This window comes from Vulpes vulpes, chromosome 4 (assembly GCF_048418805.1).
Source record: "Vulpes vulpes isolate BD-2025 chromosome 4, VulVul3, whole genome shotgun sequence".
Taxonomy (NCBI): Eukaryota; Metazoa; Chordata; class Mammalia; order Carnivora; family Canidae; genus Vulpes; species Vulpes vulpes.
The window spans coordinates 118619828-118637580 of NC_132783.1; the positions used below are offsets into that span (position 1 = coordinate 118619828).

The 17753-nt window shown below is 46.3% G+C and overlaps 1 protein-coding gene across 12 annotated transcripts in view; it reads left to right on the forward strand.

Moving 5' to 3' along the window:
* Positions 1 to 17753, forward strand: part of SH3TC2 (SH3 domain and tetratricopeptide repeats 2) — a 105179-nt gene that overhangs the window by 72805 nt on the left and 14621 nt on the right. For all 12 annotated transcript variants that reach the window (XM_072756911.1, XM_072756902.1, XM_072756903.1 and 9 more), the window contains 5 exons: positions 1278 to 1473; positions 9445 to 9578; positions 11716 to 11757; positions 11882 to 13570; positions 13678 to 13858. In XM_072756911.1, coding sequence (XP_072613012.1) covers positions 1278 to 1473; positions 9445 to 9578; positions 11716 to 11757; positions 11882 to 13570; positions 13678 to 13858 — 2242 coding nt within the window. The remainder of the gene's footprint in view (positions 1 to 1277; positions 1474 to 9444; positions 9579 to 11715; positions 11758 to 11881; positions 13571 to 13677; positions 13859 to 17753) is intronic.

A 17753-nucleotide genomic window follows, 5' to 3' on the forward strand; every position in this document is an offset into this window, starting at 1 on the left:
TTCTCAGTTCAGATTCTTACTCCACGGCTTAAAATTAGCATGACCTCGGCCAATTCACAAGCTCTCACTGTGATGCAAGTTCCTCATGAGTAAAATGTTACCGTAAAGCTGATTTTGAATGCCATGAAAAATCAATTAAATGACATCTGAAAACCATTTAGTAGAGTTTTTCCACACTGCAAGTGTTTAATACACTATAGATCCTATTAGCCCACCAAATGGTGGGAATTTCTGGTCTTGAAGACCCAATCAATAGAAACTTTATAAAAAATGTCGAGGGTGGGGTGGGGGGAAGCCAGTCGCTATAGCAGAGAAGCTAAAGCAAACTTGGAAACCAAGACACATAAAAGCCATTATCTCAAGCATCTCAAGCAAAGCAGGATTAGTAGAAAGAAGGGTTAACCAGCAGGTGAGAGATTGATTTCTACACCCAGCTCCTCCGACAACTGTACTTGCACCTTTTAACCTTCTAGAAAAAGGGGATTCTGATGGTTACTCTACATACGCTCTAGGACTCTTGGAAAGATCTGAGAAAATGAGCTTAAATGTATTTTGTAAACCAGACAGCACAGAGCTCATAAATATGTCATTACTAGATCTTAGCTGGGTAAGTCTCAAGCTGAGCAATGACCATAGTCAGAAAGGGAGTCTTCCAAATCCCTCTGGATCCTGAGCAGTTTTCTGTTTACCAGTGATAGGGGGCTAACATGTTTTGAAGTTTGATTAGGTACCAGACATTGTGCATCTTTTTTACTTTTCCTAATACTTATGAGACAAATATTCTTACGATTCCCATTTTACAGTTGGGGAGACTGAGGGTCATAGTGGCCAAAGGAACTGGGAGGAAACAGAGAGATCCCACAATGTTTCTCACCCTGGTTTGTGGATTTGTGCTAATCATGATGAAATATTTACATGATAATGGCAAATCAGACACAGTAAGACAATATAGTAAGCTTCCCAGTTTTCCATGAGTGAACTTTATTCAGCTTTAGGGTATATCCAGTATTCTGAGATGATCTTTCCTACATTTGTTAAAACACCCTTTATTTTGTAAAGTGATGAGGAAAGTGGATGGTGTCTTTCTTTGAATGTTCTAGTTTGGCAACATTAAAAGCCAGTTATTACCCCGTCTCATTCCCGCCAATTTTTTTTTTGGTAAGGGGGTAGGATTTTACTGGTCCTTAAAATTCTAAATTCTGAGGATGCTTCATTTCATATTACACTGGGAACAGGTTTTGCCTTATTTGGCTGACCTGGATGTTATTTCTCCACAGGCAGAGGAAAATGTAAGGCCTGGAAGGACTATGAGAGGGAAGAAAAGGATGAGCTGACTTTTCACCAGGGAGAAAGCATCGAGATCATCGGCTTTGTCATACCTGGGCTTCAGTGGTTCATTGGGAAGTCGACGCGCTCAGGAGAAGTGGGCTTTGTTCCCACCAGGAACATAGATCCTGAGTCTTATTCCCCAATGTGAGTATGGCAGAGAGGCCCTCTAGGATAACTTGGAGTGGGCCACCTTCTTCCGTGGCCCTACCTCATGTTGAGCAGGGTTGCAGATGAACTTCAGGGTTGCCTGGCAAGATAGAGTCAAAGGAGCACTTTCTGACAACCAAGGATGTCACAAGGGGTGATGGGAAGTAGAGGACGAGTGATCAAGGAATGAGTCCGTTCAGTTCTGATCAGTAGGTGTTCATCGAGGCCTTCCTATGTGCAAGGAGAGAGGCACAACCCCAAGGCAAAGGGTCTGCTGTTACCACTGCAGACGTGGTATTGGTACTTTTACTCTGCCACTACCTCGTCTAATCAAGGAGGCCCAGTAAGGGAAGGGCACACACAGAGACCTACAGACTACAGGTTAGTGAAAGGAGGCACCCTCCCATGGAGGTTTGATGAAAGCTTAATATATAGCGACAGTGTTGGCCTAGATGCTAGAATGCCTCTTTTACACTTTTCTCCTTTTCGACCAGAAGGGCTGGTTTTGAGAAGCAGAGCCACCCCTGAGACCAATCAGTGGCAGATGGCCAGCTTGTGCCACCTACCCTGTCATGGAGGAGTAGGGCTCAAGAATACTGACCAGTCTCTGGGGTGGGCTTCCTGCATGGGGATAGGAAACAGTAGGAAGCCTGCCCCCAGAAAGTACCAGAGGGAACACAGAGTTGGCTGCTCACACTGAGACCCTGGGAAAATGTGGCTCAAGGATTGTCCAAGGCCCTGCGCACTCAGACTAGAATGTCTTCCCTCGTACAAAAGAGCCTCCAAGGAGATGGACCAAGGGCCGATGCTCCCTCTAAGCCCTGCCCTTTGTAGGGGGAGGAGACAGAAGGTCATGTTCTCTACACAGAAATGTGGGAACTCAAGGGACTCTCAATGAGGAAGAGCGTTCACTGAGTCCCTGGAGGATTATGGGGTAAATGGGAGTTTATAAGGAGGAAGACGGTGTCAGGAGAAATAGGCCGTATTTGCACAATGCAAGATATTTCAACAAGTGACCATGGGGAAGAACAATCACAGGTAGGAAAGTGTGTGTGCGGGGGTGTCCTGAGGAATGATTGGTGTTAGTTGAGAGGCAGGTTGCCAGGAGGGCATGGGTGTAGCAAAGGCTCAGTGGGTCTGTGATGTGGCAGACAGAGAATACTTGTGTCCTTTACCTGACAGGGAATGGGGAGCCACTGAGGATCTCTGAGCAAGAGTGACAAATGATTAGACTGGAACCCTGGCTTTGAGCAAGGCGTGCAAGGGTAGGGGAGAACCTGGAGGCAGGAGATGAGCTCAAAGACCAAGGCTGGCACCTGGGAAGGGGCAGGGAAACAGGGAGGAGAGGGCACAGCTGAGGACCAATCATCAGGAATCTAAGATTCCAGGAGCTTCATAAATATGGATGCCCGTGTTCTGCCTCCAGAGGTCCTATCTCATCCGTGTAGCCGGGCCCTGGCTCCTCTGGAGGGTGGTGCTAATGGACAGCCAAGGCGGAACCACTGCTTGGACGACCCCCTCATTTACCCCAGAGGCAAATGAGGACCTCAGGAGTGAAAGGGCTAAACCCAAGGCTTTGGGGTCTGGAATTCTAGAATCCTGACATTAAATCTAGGGTTCTTTTTTTTTTTTTAAATTTATTCATGAGAGATCCCGAGAGAGAGGCAGAGACATAGGCAAAGGGAGAAGCAGGCTCTCTGTGGGGAGCCTGATGCGGGATTCAATCCCAGGACCCTGGGATCATGACCTGAGCCAAAGGCAGATGCTCAAATACTGAGCCACCCAGGTGCCTCTAGGGTTCTTTTTCGAACGTACAGTTTTGCAGCTGAGGTCCTAGTAAGAGGGAGAAAGAATAAATAGGACAGAGATTTGGTGGGGAAGAACAATGTACCCAGCAGAGGAAGAAATAATGTAGCAAAGGAGACAAAGGAACAAAGGAGTCCTGTGAAAGGAAGGAAGGGGCTTGGCGGCGGAGGGGGGGACAGTAAACACTGCTGCAGACTGCAGAGAGGTTAAAGCAGGGCTGCCTGCTGAAAGGCCTTTGGGATTGGCCACTGGGAGGTCACTGGTCATCGAGACGTCAGTGGCCATTGGGAGGTACCTGGCCATCAGGAGGCCGAGTAGCTTAGTAATCAGAGTTTGAGAGCCAGACTGCCTGAAAGGCATTTATGCTTGGCCACGCAAGCATATTGGGTGTCTCCATTAGCTTACCAGCTTTGCAATTTTGGACATGTTAATTGGTCTCTCTGTGCCTCAGGTTTCTTTCTCATCTGTAAATGCATATGATATTAGTATTTGTCCATAGGATTGTCAGGAGTTGCCATGAGCTAATACACGTAAAGCACTTAGAATGGTGCCCGGCACAGTGTGTGTTTAAGATCAATATGCATTGGGCGGCCCCGGGGGCTCAGCGGTTTAGCGCTACCTTCAGCCCAGGGTGTGATCCTGGAGACCCAGGATTGAGTCCCACGTCGGGCTCCCTGCATGGAGCCTGCTTCTCCCTCTGCCTGTGTCTCTGCCTCTCTCTCTTTGTGTCTCTCATTAAAAAGAAAAAAAATCAATATGCATTAATTCTTACTATTGCTGTTCCTGTCATGGTGGTAGTCTTTGAGAGGTAGTTTTAATAGGATATCGGGGGCAGGTGTTAGATTTCATAAACTATTTTTGGACTTCTGAACCTCATACCTTGCCCCAAATCTCAATAACTTATGCCACTAAATTAATTTGATTATCACATTTTAACTGGCTTAGTTGTAGGGGACATACTCATGCCATAAAGAACATCACCTCCTGTATCGCAGCGATGGCTTGAGAACTTCTGGTTATTTCTATAGTGTCTTCTGTTGGCCTCTCCACCTGGTCACCTGTGGGACCCCATCACCAGAGACTGCACATTGGGTAGGGAAGGGGAAAGGTGAGCCAGGAAAGAGGGAGAGGTGGAAGAAAGAGGGGACAGGGGAACTGACTCATTGTAGTCCTCCACCCCACAACCAAGCACTTTCTAGATCACAAACCTCTCCAAAACACAGCAATGAGAGGAAAAGCTCACACACACCCTGATACAAGCAGCAGCCACTGGGTGGAGTTCCTGGGAATCATCCTGTGTGCTATGCAGGTGGTCTGGCCACTGGGTGTCACTCTTAGTCTGTTTTTTTGGTATGAGGTTTCTGAAGCCGGTCCTGCATTTGCTGTCTCCTTCCTCTTCCCACAGGTCCCTCCCTGTGCTAGTATATTACTTCTTAAAGTGTCTTCATTCATTCATTCATTCATTCATTCACTCATCCATCCATCCATCCATCCATCCATTTGTATTTATTTAACCAAATCGGCAATATATTGAGAGTAAAATTTCTCAGAAGCTGTCTTGTGAGTCAGATTTAGTCTGTGCCTCTGACACATAGGAAAGGGATCCTGTATTTCCACGGGAGCAAAGTTGTGAGTTTCCTTTTATTTACAGCCCATATTTCAACACCAGCGACCTGGTTTCACAGCAACTGGCAGCTGGAAAACCAGTTCTTAAAGCTTGGGGCAGGTATTCCATCTGAATAGACATGGTATTTGTCTTGGCCAGCGTGCCTTTAGAGATTTAAGAGTTGCTGATGGTGACAAATGCCACACCTTGCTATTCTTCGGTTTTATGCTTTCAAAAGGTATTTGATATGTGTGTATATGTGTGTATATGTATATGTGTGTGTGTGTGTTGAGGGAAAAATGAATTTAGATATAACTGAAGACTCCTTGTTACTCCTTCCTACTTTCACCCTGTGATCCTGATTCCTACCCCGGGGTGGGGGTGGGGGGGCTCTAGCTGAAGCTGATATGTATCTTCCCTGTCATCATTCTGATACATTTTAGAAACAGATATTTGTAAAAAAAAAAAAAAATACTAGAGTTTTGTGTTTTAAAAAATGTATATACATGTTTCTTCTGTAACTGGCCCCTTCTTTTCCATTGATACAGTAAATTTAGGACTTACTCGCGTTGTAGATTTAGTTTGTTTTAATAAAGTGTTTCTTAAAGGAAATTTAGATACTTAAATGTGTAAACTAAAAAATAAGCAAGATTGAAAAATTAATGCACTCAATACCAGAAAAAAAAAACCCATGGGGGATAAGCCAATATCTCATAGTATTAGACGTTTGAAAAATTCTATTTTTTATATGCCCTCTTTTATTCTTCACGTTGTTTATCTCTGTCTTCTTTATAATTTCGTTTCTTGTGGCATCTATTTTTGCTGATGACAAGTTTGCCGTTAGTCTCATAGCCATTTCTTTGCAGGTAGGCAGCTTTCTCTCTCTCTCTCTCTTAGGTTTTTCTTACTGATGTTTTGTACTATGATATATCTAGATGTGACCTATTCTGTTACATATTTATCGTTAGATGTCATCTGTGTTATCTTTTAGGAGTTATTTCAGTGGAGATCTGTGAGTTGTAACTACTCTCAGCCTTTAGTCCTTGTTTGTGTTAAATATACTTAAAATATACTTGTGAATGATAATTTAGCTAGGTGTAGAATAACCTTCAAAGTGGAAGGAACAAGAACTACTAGCATAAAATTTCAAATCTGCTTTGCCAGGGTCCATTTCGTTAATCCTTGGATGGAGAAACAAGTTTTCTTGTGTTGGCCATCTTTCTTGTTTCTTTGTTTTCTATTTCACTAGTTTCACATTTACTTTATTATTTCTTCTACTTTGTTTTTATTTCATTGATTTATGCCTTTATCCTCTCTGTTTAATGCTTTCATCTTGTAAGTTGATTTGCCAAGCGATAGCTAATGGAACCCAGAAAGATGGATCAGGAGGATGAAAAGCCCTATAGAAATGGAAGTCATGTTGAAAATGATATTATTTTCATTTATTTTGCTTAGGACGTGGTGCACTTCCTCAGCTTGAAGACTCATGTCTTTCTTCAATTCTGGAAAATTCTCAGTCCTTCTCCCTTTGAATATTGCCTCTCTCTCATTCTTTTTAGTCTATCTTCTGGAATTCCTAACAGAGGTATGTTGGACTTGCCATTCTAGCCCTAATGCTTAATCAGTTCTTTTATATTTTTTCATCTTTGTGTCCCTCTAGGTGCATTCTGGGTGATGTCCTCCAAGCCGTCTGAGTTTCACTAATTCTCTCCTCTGTTATGACTAAACCTGCTGTTTAACTCACTCCTGTAGTTTTAAGTGTTCATGCCTTTCTTTTCATTTCTAGAATTTGTATTTTGCTATTTTCCGCATATACTTATTTCTGCTCACTACGTTCCACATTTTCATTGTAGCTTCTAATCAGTCTTTCATTTCATCATTTTAACCATGCTTATTATAAATTAATCTTTTGATTGTTATTATTTTTAGTTTTTCTAGTGTTAATTTACCTATTTGTGAACCTGCTGGCATTCATTGTCAGTAGTTACTTTTCTTGTGTTTGTATTTTTGGCTATGTGAACCAATTTTCAACGTTTTATTTTATTTTTAAAGAATTATTTATTTATTTGAGAGAGCATGTGTGAGTATGTGCACATGTTGAGGGGGGTGGTGGGGGGGGAAACTCAAGCCGACTCCCAGTTGAGGGTGAGCCCTATGTGGAGCTCTATCCTATGACCTGTGAGATGTGACCTGATCTGGCCCTAAATCACCAGTCAGATGCTTAACCAACTGAGCCACCCAGGTGCCCTGAATATTCAACATTTTAAAAGACAGTCTTTGCATGAAGCCTGGACTGAAGAAAACATACCAGTAGAACAATTTTGGCATTTGCCCTCCCAGCAAATTAAGGAACTCAGTGGTCCAGGGCTGGTTTTTAAATGTTATGTTCTTCAATTGTGGTACTTACACTGTATGGTGTAATTCAGAATATACACCTTCTAATGGTGTAAGTCCAGGTGTTTGATTTTTTTTTTTCCCCAGGGATGCAGTCAGATGGAAAGTGTGTCATTGCCAGGCAAGTTTTCCCACCTCCTCTTCCCAGAAGCTGTAGTTCTTCCTGACTTCAGGCTGTAGGGAGCTCAAAGTTATGTAGGGAGCTCAGGTCAGCTTCACAGCTTCAGACAGACCCAAAGTCACATATTCTGTCCCTAGGTGGCATGACAAAGTGAGCCCCAGTCCTGAGGGCCAGTGTCCCAGCTGAAAACTCCTGGGATCTCTGGGCTATCTGCTGTTGTTTACCAACTGGGCTTTGGTATCTCCTTTTGTTTCTGGCTTTCAGGCATTTCTCTTTCCTTTTTTCAAGTCTAAGAATGTAGTAAAATATTTATCCTTGTCACATTTTATCTATGATTTGTCTGTGTTTGTGGGTGAGAGTAACCCCCTGTGGAACACTTCAGCCTGCCATATATCCTAGAAATCTTACCATTCTAGCCTCATTTCCATGCTAGGAAAACCCTAATGTAATTTTTCAAGCTTCTTGGACTCTTTCCAAGAACATTCCAAGGACTCAGGACATAGCAGATCAGCTGTGAGGCAATGGGCTACAGAGACAGAAGATCACAGTTTCTGTCTCAGCTTTACCACTTGCCAGCTGTGTCATTCTGAGCATGGCACTAAATGAAATAGTAAATTCAGGAATGCTTGGCAAAATTTAAACGTTCTATAGAAATTTGAAATCATATAGTTCTTTTTATCTCAGATGAACTTAGTTGTAGATTTAAACTAGATGCTCTTTTGAGGATGGCTGCTTTCATGGTGCTGAGAAAATCTGGAAGTCGGGCCGAGAGGTGTGGGCTCAATGTGTCATGGAAAGAGTCCTGGGCCAGACATCAGGACATATCTTTAGTGCTGGTTCTGTCACTAATTAGTGGTGCGACCTTGAGCAGTTCATATTAGCTCCTGGTTTTCCCATCCCTGGCTTTACCTGAGTACCGAGGACAAATGTAGGTGGCAGACCGTGGCACTCCCATCCCCACTCCTCCCTTAATTCTGCTTGAACTGGAGAAGATCGTTTTTTTAAAAAAAAAAACAAAACACTTCTTAACTACCAACTTTATTTTTCTGTGCCTCAGTTTCATCCTCTGTAAAAAGGGATAAGAATAGTAGCTACCTCATTGGGCAATTATGTAGATTAAATGAGATAAGAGTGTCTGATTCATAATAGGATCCCCTCACCCCCAAGTATTAGCTGTTATAACCCCTTGGGCTTCCAAGTTATTTTTGTTTAAAAAATGGATTCTGAGGTTAAACCTCCTGCTACCCCTACAACATTATTTGACCTGAAAGAGATCTTAAAATTTGTTCATGTAGATTTCTGGATTGAATTTTTTCTAAGGCACTTCTAATTTTCACATTCTTTGATTCTATGACAAACTTCTAAGCAAATTAATTTTAACAATGAGTTTACACAGTACAGTGAATATAAGGATTTCTATTATTTGCAGTCATTTCTTCCAGCCCCTGACCTTCCTTCTACCCACTTCCTGTCCCTTCTCTGAATGCCACATAATGTTCTTGTTCTGTGCCATGGAATTGGGATGTCAACAATTGTAAAAGGTTCTTCTGACCATAGTCAAACTTTTTTCATTGCTTCTCTAGATTGTGTTACCCATCCCTAATGTTTTCTTAAAGTAACCTGATTAAAGAAAAAAAACATCTTTTAATGGTTCCTTTTCAACTCTTACTTTTGGGGCAGTCAGTTCCTATTTCTCCATTAAGAATGGGCGCCCAGTGGTCTCAAAGAAAGGGAAGGGGTCAAGGAAAGGGACTTTGTTTCTCTTGGAGATAGTTTTAACAGAAGGGGTGTTTTCATTCCCGCTTTGACCTGTTCGGCAGCCATGTAGCTCATTTCTTCATGAGTGAAGTGCTCAGAGCTCTTCTTCTTGGGCAGCATAGATAAATACAGTATATGGCAGTGAGATGAGGAGTCTGGTTGCAGCTATGACAAGTCAGTCGATGGATTCTCTATGTCCTTCACTGTATCCTGGGCTGGAGAGAGAATGGTTGTGTCTGGAGCCTTGCACTGATCTGTGTCCCTGTCTTTTGTCTCAATGCAGGAACAAGAGTTCTGCCTTTTTCAGTGACGAGGAAAGATGCTCTCTGTGGGTCCTGGGAAGTGATAGGAAAGCTGAGTGTGCCAGCTTCCTCCACACACTTGCTCATACTGACATCGCGTCTGTCTACCGGCTTAGTGAGTGTTTTCTCCTCTCATTTGACAGATTGGGAAACTGAGGCCCTGGTGAATTAGAGCCTTCCCCATTTTCTAGTCAGGACAATCCCTACTCCACCACGCTTCCCCCAACACAAACTGACACTGGACTGTTGGGGTGTGTTGGCTTTGGGTGGGGGAGGAGCCTCAGTGTCCGAATGATTGTTTGAACGAATGAATGCCACTCCTTCCCCTTACTTTGGAAGGGCCCACTGCTCTGTGTCAGGAAGTACCTTCACCTTTTGGCAGTCATCTGAGGAAGGATTCTTGTTTCCCCCCCCGCCCCCCATCTCTTCAGTGATGGTAGTATTGTGTCCACCCTGCTTTGGACAGATTAGATGGGGCACTGCCCGTTAGATGGGGCAGATCAAAGATTCTGCAGGAGCCCTCCCTGGGGCAGAGAGCAGGCAGCAGGGTCTTTCCCAATGCACAAGGAGCATCTGTGAGGAGCACCTAGCCTAGGCATCTGCACAGCCCTGCCAGAACTTTCTAGCCACAAACAGATCACATGACCCATCAGGCTCAGTCAGGAGGCTTATCCTATGGGCACTGCCTGGTAGGGGGAGTTGAGGTCTGAAAATCCAGGATGACTGCAGGTGTGCCTTGAGCAGGGGCAGGCCACAGACTTGGATCTAAGGGATCCACCAACCATTGATCCAATGGTAGGGAGAGATCTAGGAGCACATCCCAGGCAATCCATTGCCTCCCATCGATAGACCAGGAGTGCAGCTCTGCTGGATGCAGAATTTTCCTGGCACCAAGGCAGTCAGAACAGGGGCATCCTATTGGTAAATTCCAGCTCCCCCAGGGCCTGGCATGTGTCCTCAGTGTCAGCAAGGGCTGGGGCACAAGGACAGCTCTCCATAGCCCAGCTCTCCAGCTCTCCCACATTTGGCTGTGAGGCCTTCTACCTATGGAGGTTATAGATCACAAGTAGCTACAATGACTGTCATGGAGAGTAGTAGGCAGAGGCTTGGCCCGGTGTGGGCTCCGCTGTCCTCAAGGTTTACTGGAGAGCCCGGAATGAGGGCTCAGGAGGCTGTTGCTTCTTTGCCGGGAAGAGGTAGCATCTCATTTCCAGCAGCCCGTGTCCTGGGGGGCATGAATCTGGCCTTCGCCTCCACAGTTACACTGTGGCCACTTTTGCCAAGAGGGTTCGGTTCTTTGCTGCCAAATCCAAGGTGTCTTCTCAGTTCTCATCTAGACTTCTTCCACTTTTGTGACATCAGGTGGCTGTCCCAGAGGCACCTTGATCTCTGTGTCTCCTCTCCTCTCAGATGGTGCCTTTCTAGGCTCCTTCGCTGCCTCCCACCTGCTGGGAGATGCTTCTCTGGCTCCTTCACAAGCTCCTCTCCTCCAGCTGCTTTGCTTTCTTGTCCCAAGGCTTCTTCTAGGACTTGAACACATTCCTTGAGACCCGCGGTGTCTTCTAAATCTGTATTTGCAAGTCTCAACTTTTTTCTTTGGCTACAGATCTACTTCCTCCTCAGCCTAGAGCTCCTGGGAATACCTCAGACTCAGAATGTCCAAAGCTGTGCTCCAGACAGCCCCTTATTTTACCTTATTCCCCACAAAGTTACTTCAGGGAACAAGGCTAGGACCCACAGATGCTCCTCTTTCCTTCATTAGTCACCTTTGGTCACCTAGTCATGTGTCACATTGTGCAGTTGAGTCCATGACAGTTGAGAGGATGATGGTGAGTGAGGGAGAAGGAAAGCTGTATGCACAGAAATGGGAGGGGATGCTGCTTGCTACAAAATGTGCCACACTTGGAATTTTGTTTATGGCTCTGCTGTCAGCTAGCTGGGAGATTTGGGCCTTCAGATTTCGTCCTCCACCCCCTATCCCACAACTCCTGGAAAAGAGCTGTGTTTCTAGCTTTTCTGATTTTCTTTTTGGGCTCTGGGTCTTATTTCTCCCTCAGTTCCCACCTGTAAGATGAGCAGCTCAAACAAGATGCTCTGCAGGTCCCCGCAGCTTTTACACTGGTGATGGAGGAGAAAATCCTGCCCAGTTTTTTTAGAGAGGTTTAAACACTAAGTGTCTGGGGTGCAACTGCAGTATAGGCATGGTGGCTTATTCTGACCTAACACCAGGTCTGTCCTTCATCTCTACCCAGGTGGGTTTGAATCCATCCAGAATCTTCCAAACGATCTAAGTGGTGAGTAGAGATCATGCTGAACCTGACCTTCGGTCCTTCAGAGCAGCATCCTGTCCTCTTACCAGGATCTGGCCACCACAGTGGCAGGTGCTCACGGTTGCTCAACTCTGCTTATCCGTTACAGCGTCCCAGCCTGAAGGCTTTAAGGAGGCCAGGCCTGGTAGAGGCTGGGAAGAGCAGCAGGCCATGGGCTCCAGACAGTCCAGCAGCTCTGAGGACTCCAGCCTGGAGGAGGAGCTCCTCTCAGCCGCCTCGGACAGCTACCACTTGCCGGAGCCTGATGACCTAGATGACCCAGAACTGCTCATGGACCTAAACACTGGTCAGGAAGAGGAGGAGGCTGAGAACTTCGCCTCCATATTGGCTTTTTTGGATCACAAGGGTTACGCTGACCACTTTAAGAGCCTCTATGATTTCTCTTTCTCTTTCCTCACGTCTTCCTTTTACAGCTTCTCTGAGGAGGATGAACTTGTGGCCTACCTGGAGGCCTCAAGGAAGTGGGCCAAGCGGAGCCACAGGACCTGGGCCCATGCCCGGCTCTGCTTCCTCCTGGGCCGGCTGAGTGTCAGGAAGGTCAAACTCTCTCAGGCCAGGGTGTACTTTGAGGAGGCTGTGTATATCCTTGATGGGGCATTTGAAGACCTATCCTTGGTGGCTGCTCTGTATATCAATCTGGCTGCCATCTACCTGAGGCAGAGGCTCAGGCATAAAGGCTCCACTCTGCTGGAGAAAGCAGGTGCTCTGTTGACTTGCCTGCCTGACCGGGAGTCTAGTACCAAGAATGAGCTGGACGTGGTGGCCTATGTACTACGCCAGGGTATTGTAGCAGGCAGCTGTCCTTTGGAGGCCAGGGCCTGTTTCCTGGCCATCCGATTGCTCCTAAGCCTAGGCCGGCATGAGGAGGTCCTGCCCTTTGCTGAGCGCCTGCAGCTCCTGTCTGGACACCCTCCTGACTTGGATGCTACAGCCACCATCTTAAGTTTTCTGTATGATAAAAAATATCTTCCACACCTTACAGTGGCCTCCGTCCAGCAACGTGGTACCCAGGGTGGCCAAGGGATGTCCCTTCCAATTTGGCAGGTCTACCTGGTTCTTCAGAACACCACCAAGCTCCTTGGAGTTCCCTTTTCAAACTGGGGTGAAGTTTCTGCCCTGGCCTGCCCAGCACTCAGGCAGGCACTGGCTGTCTGCGAGGAGCAGAGCAATTGGAGCACCCAGAGGGCCCTGTGTCTTATCCTGTCCAAAGTATACCTCCAACACAGGTCTCCTGATGGTGCCATCCATTATCTGAGCCAGGCTTTGGTGGTAGGGCAGCTGCTGGGTGAGCAGGAAGCCTTTGAGTCTTCCCTCTGCCTGGCATGGGCTTATCTCTTAGCCAGCCAGGCAAAGAAGGCTTTGGACATCCTCGAGCCACTCCTATACTCCCAGAAGGAGACACCCCAGAAGGGGGTGGTCCAGAACCTCTTGGGACTTGCACTTCAAGGCGAAGGGTGGGTGAACAGGGCAGCCAAGAATTATCTCCGGGCCTTGAACAGAGCAAAGGAAACGGGGAATGTACGCAACCAGGCAGTGACTTTGGCCAATCTTGGCCACCTGACCCTTAAGTCCTGGGCTCAGCAGCCAGCCAAGGACTATCTCCTGCAGGCTGTCCGACTCTATTCTGAACTCCAGACCAGCATGGAGACGGACATGGAATTAGTACAGGTGCTTCTCTGGTTGGCCCAAGTCCTGGTGCATGGACGCCATCTGGCCAGTGGTCGCCTCTGTTATGAAATGGCATTGCTGTTTGGCTTAAGGCATGGACACCTAAAGAGTGAGTATGTCCTGTGCTACACGAAGCTTTAGAGAAAAGTGTTAGAGCGCACTTTGCCCTCGCCCTATCCTTAAGCGATCTCATTCGTGTTCCCGCTTTGTGTTCAGGTCAGCTTCAGATCACCAAATCCCTCTGCCATTTCTACAGCTCTGTATCCCCAAACCCCAAGGCATGCATCACCTACCATGAGCACTGGCTGGCCCTGGCTCATCAACTCAGGGACCGAGAGATGGAAGGGAGGCTGCTGGAGTCCCTCGGGCAGCTCTATCGAAACCTGAACACACCCAGGTAAGTCTGGGCTTGGTGGCAGTTCTAGAAACTGCTTATGTTCCTTCAAGGCAGACAGCACTCTTTTCCTCAGGAAGTGACGTTCACATGCATGCGGTGCGTTTATGACATTACAGAAAAGAGCGTGGGCCCTGCAGCCACCGCACGGTGTCTTCTATCGCTTATTAGCTGTGCGGCTTTGAGCAAATTACTGAAATTCACTGTACCTCAGCTTCCTCCTTGGAGGCAATAATGGGGGCGTCTACAGTACAGTATTCATATGGGGAATAAATGTGTTGATGCACATGGAACCCTTGGAACAGGGCCTGATCCATAGGATGGACTTGGTGATGTTGGCTAGGTGACAGTTACCTCCATGTTTCTGTAAGAACCGTCCTGTGACCGTGGCTGAGGGTGCCTAGGTCAGGGAGTGGGCAGTTATTATACGGGGACTGGAGCCGCCAGGAGGCTGAGGTTACCTGAGGACAGTGGGTATTGGAGAAACAGCACAGAGTTAATTCATCTACCGGCAGGGGAGGGTAAAATCTCACAGTAAAGAAGTTTGATTTGGAACCCTACCTTTACAATGAAACTGGAAGTGATGGAACTATGTTTTATTCTCACGGCTTAGTGAAGACACTTGGGTTAGAATTGCAGCAGTGCAAAGTCATGGGATCAATTGCAAAAGAAGTGTTGACGTTTAGCTTAATCGTGTCGACAGAATTGTATAACAGCACCACGAAATATGCTTTGCTTGGTGATCGACTTCTCAGCCCTCTCTTGAAAAGGCTCCTTTTTGCAAAAACACACCAAAAGTGAACTGTTTTACCCCAATGCTTCTTTTAATCCCTGGATCTTGAAACTATTCCCGTGTGAAGTATCTTGCTGTCTGTCTCCTGCTGACTTTCTCTTCTCTTGTCTCCTCCCCGGGTGGCATCTGCTCACCCATTGCTCTCCAGCGGTGCCGCCTGCAGTTCTGCTTTCCGACAGACTTTTAACTGATTCCATTACATTCTGCATGGTTTGCGAGATATCTGATTTCATTTTGCAACAGATTAGCAGCATCGTGTACATAATTATGACTGGCATCTAAAGTAGACCCGGGATCATTGCTAGTGTTGAGCAGAGAAAGGTGGTTGAGGAGAAGCTCACTGAATGACAAGTTTTGTTTTTCCAGGCAATGTGGCAACGTTGGGCGCCCAGACAACCAGATCGCTAATAATCAGATAACAAATTCTCTTCCTCTATATCCCCCTCACTCTGTCTCCTCTCCCTCACCCTTTCCCTCTCTTGCAAGAATCAAGTGTCCTCCAAACCTCCCACTATCTCTGCCTTCAGTTCCAGGAAGGGATCCTTGCAGGATGTGAGGGGACAGGAGCTGTGACCCCAGAGTGACACTGATTCCATTCCAGGACACCCTACAAATGTCCTTTTATTGGGGGAGTGGGCTTTAGGTGATCCTTAGTCCATCATTCTGGAAGTTTATCCAGATGAGGGTCTTTTAACCCTAATATTCTATAATTATAATCTTTGAGATCCTGACTTGTATAACTGGAAAGAAATAAACCTCCCCTTCTCCTGCTTTACCACCAATGGGAGTGAAACAAAGAAGTAGATGGAGAAGTGCCTCAGATGTCAGAGGAAAGCCTGCAGACATAAGGTCATTATCCTTTTACAGAATGCTCAGGCCATCATGGAGAATGTGCTATAATGCTACATTTATTTAGCATGTATAAATCACCTCCTCCTACAGAGTGCCCAGCAGACCCAGGTAAACAGGTAATTGCACGTTCCTAGAAGTGGTTACAGTAATTTTGTTCTAAGCTTCCTGGTAGCTGAGGTAAAAAGGGGAAAAAAAGGGGAAAGCCACATGAGGTTCTCACTGTCTGCCCAGTGAGAACAAAACAAAACAAAACAACCATAAACAAATGTATCTGTTGGAGCAAATGTTTTTCTGACAGTGACTTCTAGGAGGTATTTATTAAGTGGGTCTTGATATATGGACAGATTTATTCAATTACACTCTCTCCATGAGATTTCCATCCTCACAAAACTCAAAGGTAAGAAATGAGGGTGCCTGACTGGCTCAGTTGGTTAAGCATCTGCCTTCAGCTCAGGTCATTATCCCAGGGTCCTGGGATCAAGTCCCACATTGGGTTCCATGCTTAACGAGGAGCTTGCTTCTTCCTCTCCTTCTCCCTCTGCCTGATGCTCCCCCTGCTTGTGCTCTATCTCTCTGTCAAATAAGTAAATAAATAAAACCTTTTTTAAAAAAAATGGCAGAAACCACTCCTGTGTGAGATGGCAGGCATCTGCAGAATGGGTCTGGAGGGGAAGAAGAGGACACTTTCAGCTGAGGGTTGAGGATCTGACATAGAAGGCTTCGTGAAGGTGGTAGCATCTGAGGAGGGCCTAGAGGGAGGGTAAGCTTTTGGAAAGTAGAAGAGGGTAAGAGGATAAGCATTCCCAGCAGAGGGAATGGCAGTAGCCATGGAAAGATGGGGACACATTTGACATTTGGAGGTATTCTGTAGGTTTGATGAAGGTTGGTGTTCAAGTGGATGGAGGGAGTAAAGGAGAGAGAGGCCTCCCTCCTGTGCCCTAGGAGGGGGTGAGGGGGAGGGCTGGGGTGGGGAGCAGTGGGCCTCCGGACTGGCACAGTGAGCAGCCATAGTGAAGATGGTGGTGGCAGTAGTAACTGATGGCATTCAGTGAGCACACAGCGTTTCCCAAGCAATGTGTATTCTCAGGATAACTACATGTGGCACAGAGAGCTGTAGAAACAGAACAGAAGAAGCCAAGTAATTTGCGTGAACTGCATAGTGCGGATCAATAGCCAGGCTGAGTCTAGCCCAGGGGTCAGCCAACTTTTTGGCAAAAGGCCAGATAGTAAATGCTTTAGGCTTTGTGGCCATGTGGTCTAGTCACAACTCTACTGCAGGTGCGTTGTGCAAACAGCCGTAAACTATGTACGTGAACGGATGGGTGCGGCCGTGTGCCGCTGAGACGCTGCTTTTTTTTTTTTTTTTAATTAATTTTTATTGGTGTTCAATTTACCAACATACAGAAAAACACCCAGTGCTCATCCCGTCAAGTGTCCACCTCAGTGCCCGTCACCCATTCCCCTCCAACACCCGCCCTCCTCCCCTTCCACCACCCCTAGTTCGTTTCCCCGAGTTAGGAGTCTTTATGTTCTGTCTCCCTTCCTGATATTTCCCAACATTTCTTTTCCCTTCCTTTATATTCCCTTTCACTATTATTCATATTCCCCAAATGAATGAGAACATACACTGTTTGTCCTTCTCCGATTGACTTATTTCACTCAGCATAATACCCTCCAGTTCCATCCATGTTGAAGCAAATGGTGGGTATTTGTCGAGACGCTGCTTATAAGAGCAGGAGGAAGGCTGTGTGGGTTCACAGGCCATAGTTTGCCAACCCCTGGTCTAGAGTCTGTATTCACTTTTTTAAAAGATTTTATTCATTTATTCATGAGAGACAGAGAGAGAGAGAGAGAGAGAGAGAGAGAGAGAGAGAGAGACAGGCAGGCAGAGGGAGAAGCAGGCTCCATGCAGAGAGCCCCATGTGGGACTTGATCCCAGGTCTCCAGGATCAGGCCCTGGGCTGAAGGCAGCGCTAAACCACTGAGCCACCCGGGCTGCCCTAAAGTCCATATTCTTAACTACTCTGTAGGGATCCTGCCTATTCAGCCAACAGTTTTCACCCTAAATAAAGCATAAATGTGGATGGCTAGAGTGTGAAGCCTCTGGGAGTTGTATGGATGAGAAGGGCTTCATTTTTCATCTGGTCTGACCCCTGCCTATTCCAGAGAGTTCAGATTGGTGACCCACTTGGTGGCCCTGGTAGCAGCCCTAGCAGCCCAGATCCCTGCCTCCTCAACTTAAGAAGGCTTCAC